The sequence below is a fragment of the Bos javanicus genome, chromosome 2, assembly GCF_032452875.1.
Source record: "Bos javanicus breed banteng chromosome 2, ARS-OSU_banteng_1.0, whole genome shotgun sequence".
NCBI classification, from domain to species: Eukaryota; Metazoa; Chordata; class Mammalia; order Artiodactyla; family Bovidae; genus Bos; species Bos javanicus.
In genome coordinates, this window is record NC_083869.1 from 133,265,720 (window position 1) to 133,283,361 (window position 17,642).

A 17,642-nucleotide genomic window follows, 5' to 3' on the forward strand; every position below is an offset into this window, starting at 1 on the left:
GGGGGGCAGAGGGGCCCCACTGGAAAGCTCAGGCATCTCAGACCCTTCGTTTCTAGTAGGTTCCCTTGACCTGTCTGTCCTGCCTCTTAAAGTCTTTGGCCCTCTCGTCCTCTCCAGCCCCACCCCTGGTCACATGGGCTCCCCACAGGCGCCACGGGCCTCCTCCTGTGTCAGTTACTGTTGCCGTCTCAGAACCACTCCAGAACCTGGTGACTGCAAAGAGCCGCAGTCACATGTTATCTCCATTGGTTCCGGGGGCCGGACATTTAGGGGAGAGCCTCGGCCAGGTGGTTCTGGCTCAGGATCTTGGGCTGTTGAAGCCGGCAGCACCTGCAGGCTGGCCAGGGTTCTCCCTTCACCGTCCAGGCGTCTCTTCAGGTGGCCTTTCTTCATCAGGCGGCTCTTCCTCACAGCGTGGCTGCCTCAGGGCGGCTGCGCTGGGCTCAGGCCTGAGTGTTGAGCGGGCGAGGGGGAGGATGAATGATCTTTTATGGCTCAGAAGTGACCGAGGTCAGCCCTGCTGATTGTAGGAGTCAGAAAACTCCCTGTTCCAAGAAGGGGTGGGGGAACGTGGACTCCACCCCTCAGCGGGGCAATGGCCAGAGTCTCGCTGTAAGACGGGCGAGGGGTGGCGGAGCTTGTTCAGGCGGGATTTTGGAAACTAGTCTGCTTCATTCTCTACGACTTGACAGTACTCCTCTCAGTCCTCTGTGGAGAAATCTTTGGGGGCTCCTGATCGCTCCTGGAGAAGCAGGTTTTAGAGTTTAAAGGCCGAGCAGAATGGCACAGAAGCTGTACTTAAGAAGTTGACCAGCGCAAAGCTGCTGGGAGCACGGAGGTTCCGTTCCGTTCCCTGGAGCCTGCCGACAAAACCGCTGCCCTCTGGGGTTTGGGCTGAAGCCGGCCTTGCTCTGACCCCTCGCTCCTCCTGGGGCCAGGCCCCCGTCTTTCCCAGCCTCTCCGTCTTGCTGCACCCATGGTCTCTGCGTTGGCCTGGGGCACCCTTGCTCAGCCAGTAATAACGGGTCGTGGACCCTGTCCCCGCTTTCTGAGGATCTTTGGTGGTTCCCGGCACCACTCGTGCACATTTACTCCCAAGGTGTCTCATTTTTGTGGACAGAGGTGTTTACTGCATTAAGCTTTGAGCGTATCCCCGGCTAGGACGCGTCCTGCTCTCTGCTCCCCCGCCAGGAGATGGAGTCGCTGTTGTCGCTGATGATTCCGAGCTAGTCTTTGCCCTTGGAGTCCCTGCGGCCGGCCAGGCTCCACTGGGTGCCGACGCTTGCAGCACCACCCGGCGTCTGACAGTCCCGGAGCAGGTCTCTTCAGCTGTGGTGTTTTATTTGACTTTCTGTCCCGAAACAGTATTAGCAGTGGTTTTACTTGTCATCAGGTGATGTTAAGCAATTCATGTGTTTCTTCAAGCCACGTGAGAAACCAGCAGAGTGAAAACGTCCCCTCGCTGTTGATGTCCTGAAAACACAACCGCAGATCTGAACTGACGCCGTGAGCCTCACCAGCGCAGAGCGGGCTGGCTGTCCCCTCTGTATGCCGCACCCTAACAAGGGCTCCTCTGCAGTCTTTCCCTGTGTGGATTCTGACTGCTCCACGAGCTCCTGGAGACAGTGTCAGAACCAATGCTTGTCACCTTGGGAGCACTCAGATTATTCAACAGCTAATTGAACGGGTAGAGAATTCCAGAGTGACGCGAAACAGTCATTCTTGTCCTTTTTACCTTTCAGCCTGGAAAATGCCACCAGTAGGAAGGGGGAGCCGGGAAAGCTCCTTTGATGAAGGGCAAGTGTGTCTAGGACCAGTTAGGATTTCAAAGGAACCGTGTCGTGGAGACCCCTGGTCACGGGGTGACTGGACAAAATAAAGAGCCTGGAAAGCCTAGGGAAAGAATTGACTCACGACGAGGTGCGCATGCGTGCACGCGATGTACCCGGAGCTGCCCCGTCTGCAGCTCCCGTGTCCCCTCGTCAGGGACCTCACACTCACCTCAGGACCCTGTGCTCTTCTGTGGCTGGCTCCTCGAGTGTCGGGACTAGGTTTCCTTCCCTGCGCCCGATTCAGGGCGCTCAAGGCTCGGTGGTGGAGCTGAAGCCTAGTTGCGGGCCTGCAGGGGCTGTTGAAGGGCAGGACGGTGCAGCAGCTGCGTCTGCTCTTACCCTGGGGACGGTGCGCAGCCCACCAGGGGGAGTCTTAGCATCCTCTCCCCAGATCCCAGGCCGTGCGGCTAAGACCAAAGCAGAGCACTCCTGACCCCTCTAAGGGCTGGAGGCAAAAGCCCCAAGAGGCCTTGAGCTCCCTGCCCTGGGGGAAGATCTTAAAGGGTTGCAGAGCTCCCTGCCCGCTTCCTGCCAAGCTGCTGCGGTTACCCAGGTGGTGGTTGTGAAGGGGATCTCACTAGGCAAAGGCGAGGCTCTCAGCGCCCGGTCCTGGCGCTGGAGTCAGACGCGGGGTGGGGGTAGGTTCCACGCAAGAACACCTTCCTTCTTCCCCTCCTCAGGCTTTAGACTCGGAGCTCCTTGATCCCAGTGCCTGTCCTTGCTTGCTCTTGGTTTTTGGTTTTTTTTTTTTTCCATGTTACCTTTAAAAAATATTGAGTGAAGTGAAACAGTGACAATGAAAAAGAGAACTCAGAAATCAACCTGTGCGTATATGATCAATTCACTTTGGATAGAGGAGTCACGAATGAGTATACAGTGGGGACAGTCTCTTCACTGAATGGAGTTGGGGAAATTGGACAGCCACGTGTGAAAGTCTGAAACTGGACCCCCGTCGTACACGGCACACACATCAGCTCAGAAATATTTAGATCCCTGATAGCTGTAAAGGACCATGCTAACATATGTGTAAGTTTAAGCATCCTGATACCATGAATATCTCTGAGTCCATTATTTCACGCAGGACCTCGATGAATGTCGAGTTTTATATTTCCCTCGTGGCTCCTTGTCCCTCTTCTGAGTTTTGTGTTCGTCGTCCCCTCGTCTTGGCAAATGAGAAGGAAGGCCTTGCTGTGTCAGTGTAGAGTGTGTGTGCACAGTGTGTGGAGCTCAGGGCTGCTGGGCTGTGAGCTTCTGGAAGTGGCCGCGCCCTCTGTAGCCCTCTGGCACTCGCTTCCCCAGCCCCACTCATTCTGTTTCTGGGGCCACGCATGTTGCTTGTAGCTGTGCACCAGCCACGTTTTCTTCATCCTCCTGTGCTGTTTCCTGTTTGGACCTCTAAGGATTTGGGATGACTCCCAAGCAAAGGGCTCCAGTTAACTATAATTTAAAATATTTTTGCAAGCTGTCATTAAGTTTTCCCATGTTGCTTGGCTTTATGGGAAGCTTTTTAGTCATTTACTAATTTAACGACAGTTAGATATCCTTACTCCTTGGAAGGAAAGTTATGACCAACCTAGACAGCATATTAAAAAGCAGAGACATCACTCTGTCAGCAAAGGTCCGTCTAGTCAAGGCTATGGTTTTTCCAGTGGTCATGTATGGATGTGAGAATTGGACTATAAAGAAAACTGAGTGCCGAAGAATTGATGTTTTTGAACTGTGGTGCTGGAGAAGATTCTTGAGAGTCCCTTGGACTGCAAGGAGATCCAACCAGCCCATCCTAAAGGAGAGCAGTCCTGGGTGTTCATTGGAAGGACTGATGTGGAAGCTGAAACTCCATTGCTTTGGTGAAGAGCTGACTGATTTGAAAAGACCCTGATGCTGGGAAAGATTGAGGGCAGGAGAAGAGGGGACAACAGAGGATGAGATGGTTGGATGGCATCACCGACTCAATGGACATGGGTTTGGATGGACTCTGGGAGTTGGTGATGGACAGGGAGGCCTGGCGTGCTGTGGTTCATGGGGTCACACACAGTTGGACATGACTGAGCGACTGAACTGAAGACATCTTTAGCCTTAGAAATTTGTAGTGAGTGTTTCCTATTTAGATTATTAGGATTGATTCAAAATACAAGTTAGACCATTTTGCAGTAATATTTTAATGCTTTCAAACTCAATACAGTCAGAGGACTGTCCGGAAGGAAAGCCTGCATGCTGCTGGCGCTTTGGGGGTGAGGCCGTGGTCAGTGCGTTGGAGGTGGGGATCTGTGAACAGGCTCCTCGGAAGCATGGGAACAGTGTCTTTTCACGTGGACCTTTTCTGGTCAAGTTATGTTGTTCCTTTTTCTAAATACTGAGCTTCTGGTTAATCCCTTCCGAACTTCCCATTATGTCTGAGTTAAAGATTCAGTATAGCTAGGCTTCTTTTAAGAACTTTCCCTTGTTCTCAGGAGTATTGTTAACATCTAGTTGAGATTATTTCCAAAGACCAAACGTTTCAGGGTTACGGGTAGTCTGTGAGTTAGAATTGTACGTAAAATGCTCTGTGTGTGTGCAGTTTTCCGGATTCTTAGCTTTAACCAGAGTCTGGGAGTTTGGAATTCCCCAAAACAATTCTTTTAAGCCGAGGTTTCTCCAGCTTGGCTTTACTGCCCTGTTGGGTCAGGTTGTTGGGGTCCGTCCTGTTCATCGCAGGGTGTTTGTTCAGAAGCGTCCTGGGCGCCTTCGCACCGGGTCCTCTCCTGCACAGTGATGACAGCCGAAAATGTCTCCGTACGTTCCTCACGTCTCCTGGGGGCGCTGTGGGGAGGGCAGAATCAATCCCAGTTGAGAAACGCCTGTTTATTTTTTTAGAGTGGTTTTAGGTGTGCAGCAAAGGTGAGCAGAAGCTGCAGAGATGTCCCCTGCACCCTGGGCCTCTCCTGCTGTCGGCATCCCCCGCGAGCGTCAGAGGTGACGCACCTGCCCTGCATCCTCATCACTCAGAATCCATGGCTTTCATTCAGGCTCACTTTTGGTGGTTGTACATCCTGTGGATTTGGACAGATTTGAAACGACATATCCCCCTGATCCCTGCACACAGCACGACCAAGCAGGCAGGCGGGTCAGCCCGTGTGTGTGTGTGTGTGTGTGTGTGTGTGTGTGTGTTTTCACTGAGTCAGGTCCGACTGTTTGTGACCCCATGGACTCTAGCCCTCCAGGCTCCTCTGTCCATGGGATCTCCCAGGCAAGAACACTGGAGTGGGTTGCCAGTTCCTTCTCCAGGGGATCTTCCCAACCCAGGGATCAAACTCACATCTCCTGCCTTATAGGCAGATTCCTTACCACTTGAGCCACCAGGGAAGCCCTGAATGACACATGCCTGCCATTATCACCATTATATATAGTATTGTAATATAGTTTCACTGCCCTAAAATTCCTCTGTGCTGTGCTGTTCTCATCCCTCTCTCCCTTCCAACCCCTAGCAGTCACTGATTTTTTTTTTTTAGTTGTCTGTGTAGTTTTGTCTTTTCCGAAAGGTCGTAGCAGGATTCATACGGTATGTGCCCTCTTCAGATCAGCTTCTCCACTTGGTGGGCGTGCACAATTTGCCTCCTGCGTACCCTTTCATGGTGTCATAACACCCCATTGTCTGTGTTACCACAGCTTCTTTATCCACTCACCTACTGAAGCCATCTTGACTGCTTCCAAGTTTTGGCAATTATGAATAAAGCTGCCATAGACAGTTGAGGGCAGGCTTTCGTGAGAACATTTGTTTCCAGCGTGGTTGCTGGATTGTGTGGCAAGAGTATGTTGAGTTTTGGAAGAAACTGCCAAGCTGTCTTTGGAAGTGGCTAAATAGCAACCCACTCCAGTGTTCTCGCTTGGAGAATCCCAGGGATTGGGGAGCCTGGTGGGCTGCCATCTGTGGGGTCGCACGGAGTCGGATACGACTGAAGTGACTTAGCAGCAGCAGCGCCGTTATGCGCATCCTCCGACGGTGAATCGGAGTTACTGAGGTGCCACGTTCCTTTCAGCTTTTGATATTAACAGAATTCTGGGTTTCGTCCATTCTAATGGACGTGTAATAGTATCTCATTTTGCTTTGTATTTCTCTGGTGATGTGTGATGTTGAGCATCTTTTCAGATGGTGCTATTTACCGTCTGTGTATGTTTGATGAGACATCTGTTAAGGTCTTTGGCCCATTAGTTTATACTTTTCAAGTAGTTTGACTTGATTCATTTAGGGTTTTCTCTTCTTGCCTGGCCAAGGGAATACAGAGCTATTTACAGAGTTTTGAACAGCTAGCTTCTGTTGAGAGCAATAGGAGAGACTTCTGGGTTGCCTTGAGTGGGCAGATGTTATAAAATATTTATATTTTACAATATTTTTAAAAATTGAAATATGTACTTGTACTCCCAATCAAATATATACTAGTATGGATTATGCATTTCACAAGTATTCTCTAAATCATCCTGACGACTCTGTGAAGTAGATAGTATTCTCATTTTATGGATTATCAACCTTTAAAAGTAAAATAGCTGGTTATTTTACCAGCAAAATGGACTTATTTGGGAATTGCAAAGAATTACGGTTCAGGAAAAAATAGCAAAGTGTAGCAAACAAAGGGAAGGAACCTTACTTTATAGAGAAAAAGGAAGTTGAGAAGAGGTGCTTAGAAGGAATGGCCGCTGGAGGAAGGGGAGAATTCGGGGGTGCAGGTGGTGATGTCTTCCCGTGGGCTGGGCTTGCCGCTGGACAAGGAGAAAGCCTCTTTCCTCCTCCTGGAACTCAGGGTCCGCTCTTCCTGTTGGAGTGTGTAATTGGTGTTGTGTGTCGGTGCTTGAGAGCTCCCCCTTCTGGCCGCCCGGCTCCATTTTAAGTGTAGTTTCCTTTCTTCCCCTTCACAGGATGAGTAGATGTCCCTAGAGGTTACGAAATGTGCCCAAGTCCTAAGCTAATGAGTGGCAGAGCCCAGCACTGAACAGAAGCCGGCAGCAGCAAGTTAGTTTCCGTGTGTTCTTGACCCTAGAAGTACTAAAACGTCTTCATGTCAGTGGGCCGCGTCCCGTGGGCTTGGCTGGCACAGCAGGCCTGGCACACGTGGGGAATACCTGGCTGCTGGGAAATTCCACTAAGTGGAACAAGTGCTGTGAGGTTTCCGGAGTGTGCGTGTGTCTCTGCAGAGTGCAGCCTGTTTGTTGCTGAGGTTTCCGGAGTGTGCGTGTATCTCTGTAGAGCACAGCCTGTTTGTTGCGTCTCAGAATGAATTCTTGTTGATGGACAGGGGTTTTTGTTTTTGTTTCGTTTTTACAAACAGCCTGCTGTATATGCTGTATCGGCTACCTTCAGTTAGCATATGCGTTATGTCTCTGGGTGTATATAAAGCGGGTCTTTGTCCCATAGCCTGTTTGTGATTCATGTACACGGAAGTGCAGGTGGTCGGATTCAGAGTTTATGTTTTATTACTGTCAAATGTAGCATTTCCAGGATTACCTCGTGTAGTTTATAAAGCTTCTGGAGCTTGTTGATTCAGGGCTTTCAGAACTCCTGAGATGGGTCTGGGCAGAGCAGATTAAGGCTGCGAATCAGCCGGCGCCTCTGGCTGGGTGTGTAGGGCCCCGCCCGCCTCGTGCGCTTCCCAGCGTCGCACGTGGTGGTCTGCCCCGTCCTCCCAGGCCCGCCTGTGTCACCTTACTTCTGGCTGCTGCGCCGCAGCCCTGGCTTCCCTCTGCGTGAGAGCCCACTGCGCACTGAGTTAATACCTTGCAGTCTCCCAGTCTCGCCCCGATTCAGTTCCTGCCTGCCTCCCTCCGCGGTTTGTTGCGGTTACAGTGCCTGGCGGTGGCTCTCAGCGTGTTAATACCTTTCAGTCTCCCAGTCTCGCCCCGATTCAGTTCCTGCCTGCCTCCCTCCGTGGTTTGTTGCGGTTGCAGTGCCTGGCGGTGGCTCTCAGCGTGTGTCTACAGCATGAATGTTGTTTGTCTCTTTTGGCCGTGCCGGGCCTTCACTGCATGCGAGCTTCTCTCTCGTTGCAGAGCAGGGGCTGCTCCCTGGTTGTGGTGCATGGGCTTCTCATTGAGGTGGTCTCTGTTGTTGCGGAGCTCAGGCTCTGAGCGCAAGAACTTCATAGTTACGGCTCGTGGGCTCAGTAGTTGAGGCTCCTGGGCTCCAGAGCACAGGCTCAGTAGTTGTGGCTCACGGGCTTAGCTGCTGAGGCAGGCGGGATCTTCCTGGACCAGGGATCGAACCTGAGTCTCCTGCATTGGCAGGTGGATTCTTTACCAGTGGGCCATCAGGGAACCATGCAGTATGAATATTAAATGAAGAGATGAGTGTGAGAGGAGAGCAGTCTTTATCCTCCTGGCCCTGCAGAGCACCGACCCCAGTTTCCACCCTTGTCCTCCTGGCCACCGGGAGGGAGCTCTTGACTGGAACTGTTTCTGGTCTTGGTCTGTTTTGCAAGGGCCTGGCACCTGGGAAGGTAGGCCCAGCCTCGGATGAATGACTGCAGCCGGTACACGTTGGCGCGCGTCTTGTTCTTTGCCTTTTTTTTGTCCTTGGCTTGGAGCTCATCGGGCAGCCTCACCTGGTGACATGTCCTGACGGTCATGGCCCAGTGACAGCAGAGAACAAAGCCTGACTGCTCCTTGAGCCTTCTCACTGCAGAACCAGTTAGGAGTCCTACATTTGCCAGCCTATCGAGGTGGAGAAGGAAAGTGCATGAGACTTTGAGAGCAGGGCAGCTTTCCAAACTTCTCGGCCCCCTTCCACAAACGTAACTATCTTTTGAATCCTCCACTTGAGACAGATGCTGCCGTCCTGGGGGCCCGGCCGGTCTCCCCCGGGAGCCGTGGCAGCGGGCTCGCTGCAGGCCTGTCTGCTCTCAGGACACCTGCACAACCTGCCGCTGTCGGAGTGGCTTTGAAACAGGGGGTTTGGTGTTTCTATGGGCAGAATGACTCAGACACTCCTGTTTATCTTTTGGCAGAGTGATCAGCAGCTGGACTGTGCCTTGGACTTGATGAGGCGCCTGCCTCCACAGCAAATCGAGAAAAACCTCAGTGACCTGATTGATCTGGTAGGTGCCTTGGTTGTGCACTCGCATCTGGGGCTGCCTTATTCACCTGCTCCACGAGGAGTTCAGACCACACCAGACACCACCTCCCCAGCTGGACGCCACCGCTGCCTCACGGGGCTCCTCTGGAGAGGAGAGGAGCTTCCGCTGGCTGCCACTCCTCCTAAGCGGCTGTGCTCATAAAGCCAAAGACGGGGGCTCTGAAGCAAATGCTGCGCACCTTCCTCAGCTGTCTTGCTTCCACCCTCCAGACGCTTGCAGTTAGGCTTGGGGAGGCGGGGCCGCACACACACAGCAGGACCTGGCTCCGGCTATGCCAGTCTGCTGCTGTGGGCGTTTCTCCAGCCAAAGCAGGACAGAAATCCAGCCTCCCAAGTGCCTCAGTGGCTTCACTTCTAGCTTGAAATGGCACAAAGCACAGAACTGGGCTTTTAAAGAGCTCATTGCGTCTATTTCGAAAATATTTATTTGTATGAGAACAAATGATACAGAAGGGAATGTTTTAGACAGACACTTTCTGTATTAAAAAATCTCTCACTCTTCAGCATAGGAGACAATGCAGCTTCAACACGAGATCATCAAGAATGATTTCCCTGTGGTCCTCTGTGGAAACTTTTGGGATTTTGTGACAGTATTGATGGGAGTGAAATGCAGTTCTATTTAGATTTCTTCTTTGATTAGTAAAACTATTTTTAAAATATTATATGTATGCACTTAACTGAGATATCACAAAATGATTATTTTGTAATGAGATTTCAAGGTAAGTAAACACGTGTATCTTTTTAAAAAGCATTTGGTTATTCATGTATATATACATACATGGAGTGACTGGCCTCTGGTGCCAGAGAGTCACTGGCACCATAATGTTATTTGAAAATGTTTAAAGTGTTAAAAAAAAAACCGTATGAAACTGTGAGAAATCATGCAAAGAAGTCAGATAAGATCAAGAGACAGCTGAGGTACTAGATCATTTGGCCGGTGGGTTCTGGCCCTGGGTGGCGACCGGAGCCCACCCCGATCAGCCCCTATTCTTGTCACTGTGTCCCCCCGGCTTCTCAGAGGGATGATCAGTTGCCAGCTGTGGCTCATTAGTAGCTTAAAGATAGTAGCTTGAAAACTTGTTCATATGCTGTAGTGATATCTTTAGTTCCACTGTATGCATTCAGAACAGTTTTACTGGGGAAGAATGTTACTGCAGGAGATGTGGGTCACTCACAGCTGAAACTCTTGCCAGCAGTCCGCAGGGTCCATTGTGCAGCTGTCAGTCTACAGAGACACAGGCTCCAAGAGAGAGGCAGCTGTGTGGACAGAGGCAAGCTGGTGGATGGGACTGTGAGCTTGCTGCCTTTGCTGTGTAATAGTTCTGGAAGGAAGGAAGGGGAAGGGTTCTCCAGGAATAGATGAGAAAGCCCGCTCTGGGTGCTTGTGAGAGAAACGGGGCAAAGGTGGCTAGAAATGGCGGCAGGTCCTGGCCGGGCCGTGAGTCATTTCAGGTGTGAGGGAACAGAGGCTGAGTTGAGATGCACGAAACCCACCGTGTGCTCGGAACTGGGGATCCCACACCCTGCACCTGGCAAGGGCCAGCTCCAGGGCCTAAGTGGCCTTGGTGTGCTCATGAGGTCTGGCCAGCGTACCCTTTGCTCCTGTTGCTTCTTGCCCTGTGAGCTCTGATTCTCTGGGGCTTGTTTCCAGATTTCTCTGGGAGTGCCGTACATTGGGAGTTCTATGTGAAAGATCCTAATTTTTAAACATTGGCTCAGACATCGGATGGGCGTGTGAAATGTGAGTCAGAGAAACGATCTTTGTTGGGAAATGATGAAACATAAAGTTGGATGGGTGGGAGGTGTCCTTAGAAGTCATCAGGAGGGCTTGGATTTGACGTGGCGTCGTCACCATCGCCCCATCACCACCACAGCCTTCTGTTCCCTCACGCTCATCTGAAATGACTGCTGTCCCTCGTGGGCAGTACGTCGTGCTGAGCGCTTTCTCTGGGTGGCCTCGGTCACCTGTCAGCAGTCCCATCGGGTTGCAGCGTGAGAGGCGGGCTGGGCCGTGCTGCATGGCTTGTTTTCCTTGGAGAGCTCTAGCTGGCCAGCTGCGGCCCGGGGTAGGCAGAAGCCGAGGGTAGGATCAGGCCCCTCGGCTGGTCAGCTAGGAGGCCACGCTGCTGCTCCTCCGCTGGGCGTCACGGTGTGCCCGGCTGCGTGTCGGTTCAGCTCACCAGTTTAGTTATTACTGTGTTTTAGAGACAGACCAAACAGAGAAGTCAGAAGTGATGAGCAGATTTTTTCTCAGTGGAGTCTCCTTGGTGTTTCACAGGCTGTTTTGTTCTTATGGCAACGGAAGTGTTTTCCTACAGCTGTGTCCTGTCTCAGTGGCGCCCTCGTCCCTGTCGCAGGGATGTGTATGTAGCCGCTTTGGTGGAAACCTGGTCAGTGGGTTCCTAAGCTGCATGGGCCAGTTCTCCTTGGGCTCAGCAGGGACATCGCAGCGCTGACGGTGAATGAAGGAGTGAGTCACATGCCATCCTTCACCTTGGCCAGATAACAGCCTGCCTCGGGGGTCAGTTTGCAGGACAGCACTGGCCCAGGTGGGGTCCCATGCTGTGGGGCCCCTGATGGGCCATGGGGAGGAAGCGGCACCCCAGAGGTCGCTGTCAGGGGGCACTGTTCTCCCACCTCAGCGTAATCTGTAGAAAAATGACTGGAGAGGGGACGGAGGCAGGTGGAGGTGGGGGGTCAGCAGCTAGCGTTTGGTGAGCACGTGCTGCGTCCCCAGGACTGAGCTGGATACTAGTTGTGTTATTTCATCTAATTTTCCAAAAGGAAAAGGGGAGAAAAGGGGCAGTTTTAAAATTCAAACCGCTGGGAATGCTCCCTCAGCCAAACCTTACATATCATAAGCCTTCATCATCTGAGCAAGTGACTTGAGTGTGTTCCAACTGTTTGTAAACTCGAAACTGTATATCGTAGTACCTGGTTCATAACTAAGCTTCTAAGTAGAGTCGTGACATCTGTCGTTGGCCTCTTTATGTTTGCATACACATTATACGTGGGCTTCCCTGGTGACTCAGCAGGTAGGGAATCTGCCTACAAACAGGAGACCCTGCGGATGCAGGTTCATCAGGAAGACACCCTGGTGGAGGAAAATGGCGACACAGTCCGGGATTCTTGCCTGGAAAATCCCGCAGACAGAGGGGCCTGCAGGACCACAACCTGTGGGGTCTCAGAGAGGCAGACACTACTGATGCGCGCACACTGATTCTCACAATACCCCTCCCGTGTGTGTGGGATCACTCTCCTTTACTGGGTGACTTAAACTCTGAGAAGAAGCAGGTGGTGCTGGGTGCCTTGACCTCGTATCGCTGACACCCGCAGCTACAGATTAAATATGGTGCCTCTTCCTCGTCTGTCTGTCTTACCTATTCATAGGGGAAATGTTAAGTAATTAGTAATCTACGACATTTAAAACATAGACTGTAGTATGGAAAATCATTTAAACTTCACATAATGAAAAACAGCCAGAGACTTGAAAGCTGTTCCCTGCGGGCTGGCCACTTGGGATCCATAGCTCGCTCTGGCCCACTGCCTCACTGGGCACTGGGGGGGCGCCTCCGTCCCCTCGCCCAGCCGTGTGGGGCCAGCCTTTTATTTAAAAAAAGAAAATTTTTTTTTTGACGTGCACCACTTTTTAAGTTACCTGTTTGTTACAACATTGCTTCTGTTCTGTGCTTTGGTCTTTTGGCTTCAAGGCATGTGGGATCCTAGCTCCCGACCAGGGGGTCGAACCCCCCCCGCCTCCTGCAGTGGAAGGTGGAGGCCTGACCACTGGACCTCCAAGGAAGTCCCTCGCTCCTTTTTTAATTTGAAGTATGATGAGTGTCCAGATGGAAATGGAGCCTGACTCTGCACTGAGTTAGGGTCTGATGAGGCATGCCTCGTTAAAACTCTATGGACGTGCTTCAGAAACCCGCCCGAGGCCCCTGCTGTACGCTGTGATGGGTTCAGAGCATGTGGGCAGGTTTTGTGGGTCCTGGAAGTTACTTCTTTGAATGTTTATCTTTCATCACTGCTATTTTTCTTCCATTTTCCCTGGGCGTGACAGGTCTGTCTGTGTTTTGTTCTGGTTTTTGTTTTTGTTTTTTCTTTCCAACTGGATGAGCAGAATTCCTTCGTTCTTATTAGTCTATGCTATGGCCCTGAAGCTCACTTGCAGCTTTAGTTCCTCTTCAAACGGTAATTTGAGGAGACTCGCCCTGTCTTGAGCCCGTCTAGAAGCCGTGCGTCCAGGCCTTTGTTCCCTGTAATCTGGGATCAGGCAGATGTTCTCAGAGCCGCTATCGGCCCGGCCCCGGCGTTCATCACAGCCATTCCTCCCCAGCTTACCTGCCCCCAGTAATGGGAGGTGGTGCTGTTCTCAAGAAAAGCCTCCAGCTCTTAAGACTGAACGTTGGGATTTGCCAGCATTGCCCATGAAGGGAATGGCCTCGCTTAGATGTCGGAGCCAGGGAAGTGTGGGGAATCCTTCGGATCCACCGGCGGCCCCGTTCCCGAGGAGCATTAAAGAGACATGTGGAGGGTGCCTGGCAGTTTTGGGCCGAGGCAGCCCGATTTAGCATGCCAGGTCGGTGTGCTTTTTTCTTTCCTCCGTCTGAGCTTTTGCTGCCTGGGATTATGATGTGTGCTCTGATTGGTGGAAAATGACCTTCCTTTGCAGATGGCCAAAGCATCATTTTATTACTTATTAATCCCATTGTGCTCGAGTGAAGCCAGCCAAAAGCCATGGTTAAGCTGTTTCAGAAATACCCGCAGGTCCACGTGGGCCAAGAATCACATGACGTTAAGATGCTCCCTTGGCTTCCTCAACTTTGACCTTCTATGGCTTTACTCTGCACGCTGGCAGCGAGAGCCGAAACTTCTCCACTGGGGTGTATTTTGAGCCCTGAGCTGAGGAAGGAGTTTGTTTCTGCAAATTGGCACCCAGCAGGCCAGCCGTCCTTTGCCTTTTTAAGAGCAAACCAAAAATAGACCTAAATCTGTTTAACTAAGCAGAAACGTCTTTGCTTGCAAATGTCAGTCACTTCATTTTTTAATTCCTCCTCCCTCCTTTGCTTATCGTCACCCAAAGGTCCAGCTCTTGGGTGTCCCCAGACTTGATTTATTCCAGTGAGGGGTTAAAGCACCCAGGCCATGCCGCTTGGTCTGTGAGTTAGAGGTAAAAGGGCCTGATGCTCTGACCAGGGAGTTGAGAACTTGATCGGTTTTCATTTCAGCGTATTTCTTCTTAGCAGCCAGAATTGCCCTCCAGAAATAGAAGGGCAGCCTCAGCAGTACCTACACTTGGAGCAGCTCACAGAAACGGCCACTTGTAGATACGCAAGGTCTGCAGGGAGATCCCACTCGGCAGATAGAAGGCTGGCAGGCACAGGGCACACCTCAACATGGGCTCCGTGAGCCAGTGGGTGCAGACCTCCAGCTTGTGTTGGCCAGGACCCTGGAGCCACGCTCTCACACCTCTGTGATTAAAGTTGAGGCTGCTCTTATTATTTAACAGTCATTAACATCACTGATGATCTATCTGACCTCAGCCACATGTTGTTAGTTTTCAGTCTTTAGTAGTTGAACCCGTGAAATCTGGAGATGGTTTTCTCAGTGATAGCTGTGTGTCGTGAGAGCATCACACGCAAGCTCTGTCCCCAGGAGGTGAAGCTGAGCCTGCCTTGGGCCGGGCATGACCTGCCCCGTCTGTGGTCAGGACTGACCAGGCCTCCCGTGTTTTCTGCCTGCCTGGAGTCCCCATGACTGTCACTGTTTAAAGCAGTCTCGCGCCAGCATGCTTTCCTCCTTTGTCTCAAAGACGGCATTTAAACACGTCTTCTTTCTGAAGCACTCTTAGACCTAGTAGGTGAAGAGGGAATGGGTTCAGTCAGCGTTTCGTGAACACTCCCTGTGAGGCTCACACTGTGCAGCTCGGGGAGAAGTACTCCGCCTGTATTCCTCAGCTGCTCTGTCATGGGGAAGAAAAGACACAGGGATCCTAGAGCTGGGTCCGAAACAGGGACGGTTTCGGGCGGAGCTTCTCGCCTCTTTGGACTTGACCAGCTGATCAGCTCCGAGGACGCCTGTCCCGAGCTGCGGAGCCGAGTTATTCCCGTAAGCCTCTGACATCCTGGGTGCCAGACGCCGTTCTGGGTGCCGTGGGTGAGAGACGAAAGGCCTGGCTCCGAGGCGCCGACACTTAACGAGGACAGGAATTCAGGCGAGGTTTTCTGAAAGGAGGACCGCTTGGCCGCGCCAGCTTCGCTCCCTGTCTGTCACGCACCCCAGCAGGCAGGGTCGTTTGTCTTCGCTTCTGAGTAACAGCGTCCCGGCTCTTCAGGGAGCTTCGGCTCTCTTCTCCCTGGCTGTGGCCACTTCTCCCCCTGCCTCTCACCATCCCTTAGGTTCTTTTCCCAAAGTTTCCCCGACAAAGAATTCCTGAGGAGAGCAAATATTTACATACCTCTGGAGTTTTGAGGGCAAAGCCAAAAGTGGCCGCCTCTAGCAAAGAATTTTGTTTTGTCTTTAAAAAAAAAAAATTGCATTCCAGTTAATAACTTGCCCACATGCAAGACATTTTAACATAAGAAGAACGCTTTCTTCACCAAATCCTTGAGCCCAGTTGGTGTTCCGGGAAGTAGGACACCCCGGCCCCGGGCCCCCCCCCCACCCCCGCCGTGCTCAGGGACCCTGTTTGGAGATGTTCAGTGGGGCCTTGTGGCTGGGCCTCCCCACCGGCTGTAGGTTTATCTGCTGGCTGGGCGGGGGCCCACCCTGGAGCCAGGGCGCTGTAGCCCTGCAGGCGAGGAGAAGGCAGAGAGTCAGCCTCCACTCATGCCTTGGCAAGTGCCTTGTGGGTTTCTGTCGGAGGCGGGGGCGCACTCTTGCGTGTGACGTGGGGCCTATAGGAAGCGTTCTCTCCCCAGCCGGTGCTGTCTCTGGAGCCGGCCCTGGGGAAAGAATGGAAGCGTCGGTGCTCTTGCAGGGACCCCTCCACAGCCTGATGTTTCTGAGCTTATCCCGAGCTCTCCTACAGGCAACTGGTGCTGCAGTTCCGTTTTACAAGGGAAAGCATTCCTGCCAAGGGCCTCCAGCAGGATTTTAATGAGCTCCATTCCTTGGAAAGTTGTGGTGAGCCCTTTCATGCAAGTGTTTGTGCTCCTCGAATGGCCTGCAGCTGTAGTGACGAAAGCAAGGCTGAGGGAAAAAGCAGACCCCGGACTCTGGGTGCCGGGTTGGCCCTCTGTTCCCCCTCCAGACGGGGGTGGAGGTGGCCCTTCACGACTCCAGCCTGTTGCCGAGATGAGGACCCCGCCACCTGATGGTGATTGATGTCAGGATGAAATGGCGTGATTTGCTTAGAAAGAGGAAACAGGGCTTCCTGGGGGCGCTCCTCTGATCTCCCCTTAGGGATGGCTGGAAGTTGCTTGGAATTCTGATGAGTTCTGTTATGTGCAGACTACCAGACCCTCATTTGATCCAGTGCAGGATGGCCTGGATTGCCTCCTGATCATGCGGTCCAGAGCCTTAGAACTTGAAACCAATTAAAGGAGAGAAGCACGAGGCCCCGTGCTGTGTCGTGGGCGTGCTCGTAGGGAGCAGAGGGTCTGTCAGGAGCAGACTCCAGGGATGCGTCCTGAGCATCCTGGAGCAGTCGAGGAGGCTACCCGCTGTGGCCATGGGCTTGAAATTCTCCAGAGCTCGGTGGCTTGAAAGTTAGTGATCTCCCGTCCGCTTTGGTGCCAGCCTCTGAGTAGTATGCTTCTGTTAGACTATAAAGGGCAAGAGGGAAACTTTTTGGTTTGGTCTCAGATTGAGAATTTGACTCCCCTCTTTTCGTTCACCATAAGATCTTTTTCAGCGATGACAAAGGAGAATGAATCGCCACAGTGGAAATCCGTCAAGCGTCAGGATCGCTGGTGGAAGGGCCTCGCTGTTAATACGTCTCCCCCGTTACCGCACTTCGTCTCCACGGCCGCTCTGTGAAGCAGGTGGGAGGGACCGCCTTTTACGGACGAAACCGAGACTGTCCCAGCGCCCGCGAGCCCCGGGCCTGAGCCGTGACCGAGGGGAGGGCAGAGTCAGCCCCGCTGTTGATTCCAGTGTGCTGTCCTTTGAACTGCTGCCTTTAACAAGGAAAACACATCATTTCTGACACATCCCTGCTAAGGCCAGACCACCTTCTACAGTGAAACCATAAAAGATACTTGTGATAGGGGCAGAGACACACCACAGAACTTGTAAGGACCTCAGGAAAAAAAGACCCTTAGAATCTGTCTTCTGCTGTGAAGCCCCTTCAGACTTGGATGAGCAAGGAAACTGCTGCCCCATTCTGCCTGGGCTGGCTTCAGGGCCCACTGCGCCAAGGTGGACGCTTCCATAGGAGATGCCCTCATCACAACACACACACACAGATACACACACATACACACACACACACGCACACGCACACAGCTGTGCCAAGGTGGATGCTTCTTAGGAGACACCCCCATCCCAGCACACACACACACAGGTACACACACACACATACACACACAGATAGACCCCCACACACAGCTGTGCCAAGGTGGACGCTTCTTAGGAGACGCCCCCACCTCAACACACACAGACACACATATTCACACACACAGATAGACCCCCACACACAGCTGTGCCAAGGTGGACGCTTCTTAGGAGACGCCCCCACCTCAACACACAGACACACATATTCACAC

At 52.2% G+C, this 17,642-nt stretch overlaps 1 protein-coding gene across 4 annotated transcripts in view; it reads left to right on the plus strand.

The window, feature by feature from the left end:
* CAPZB (capping actin protein of muscle Z-line subunit beta) overlaps window positions 1-17,642 on the plus strand; it is a 140,005-nt gene that overhangs the window by 58,899 nt on the left and 63,464 nt on the right. For all 4 annotated transcript variants that reach the window (XM_061395021.1, XM_061395012.1, XM_061394993.1 and 1 more), the window contains exon 2: window positions 8,804-8,893. In XM_061395021.1, the coding sequence (XP_061251005.1) occupies window positions 8,804-8,893 (90 nt within the window). The remainder of the gene's footprint in view (window positions 1-8,803; window positions 8,894-17,642) is intronic.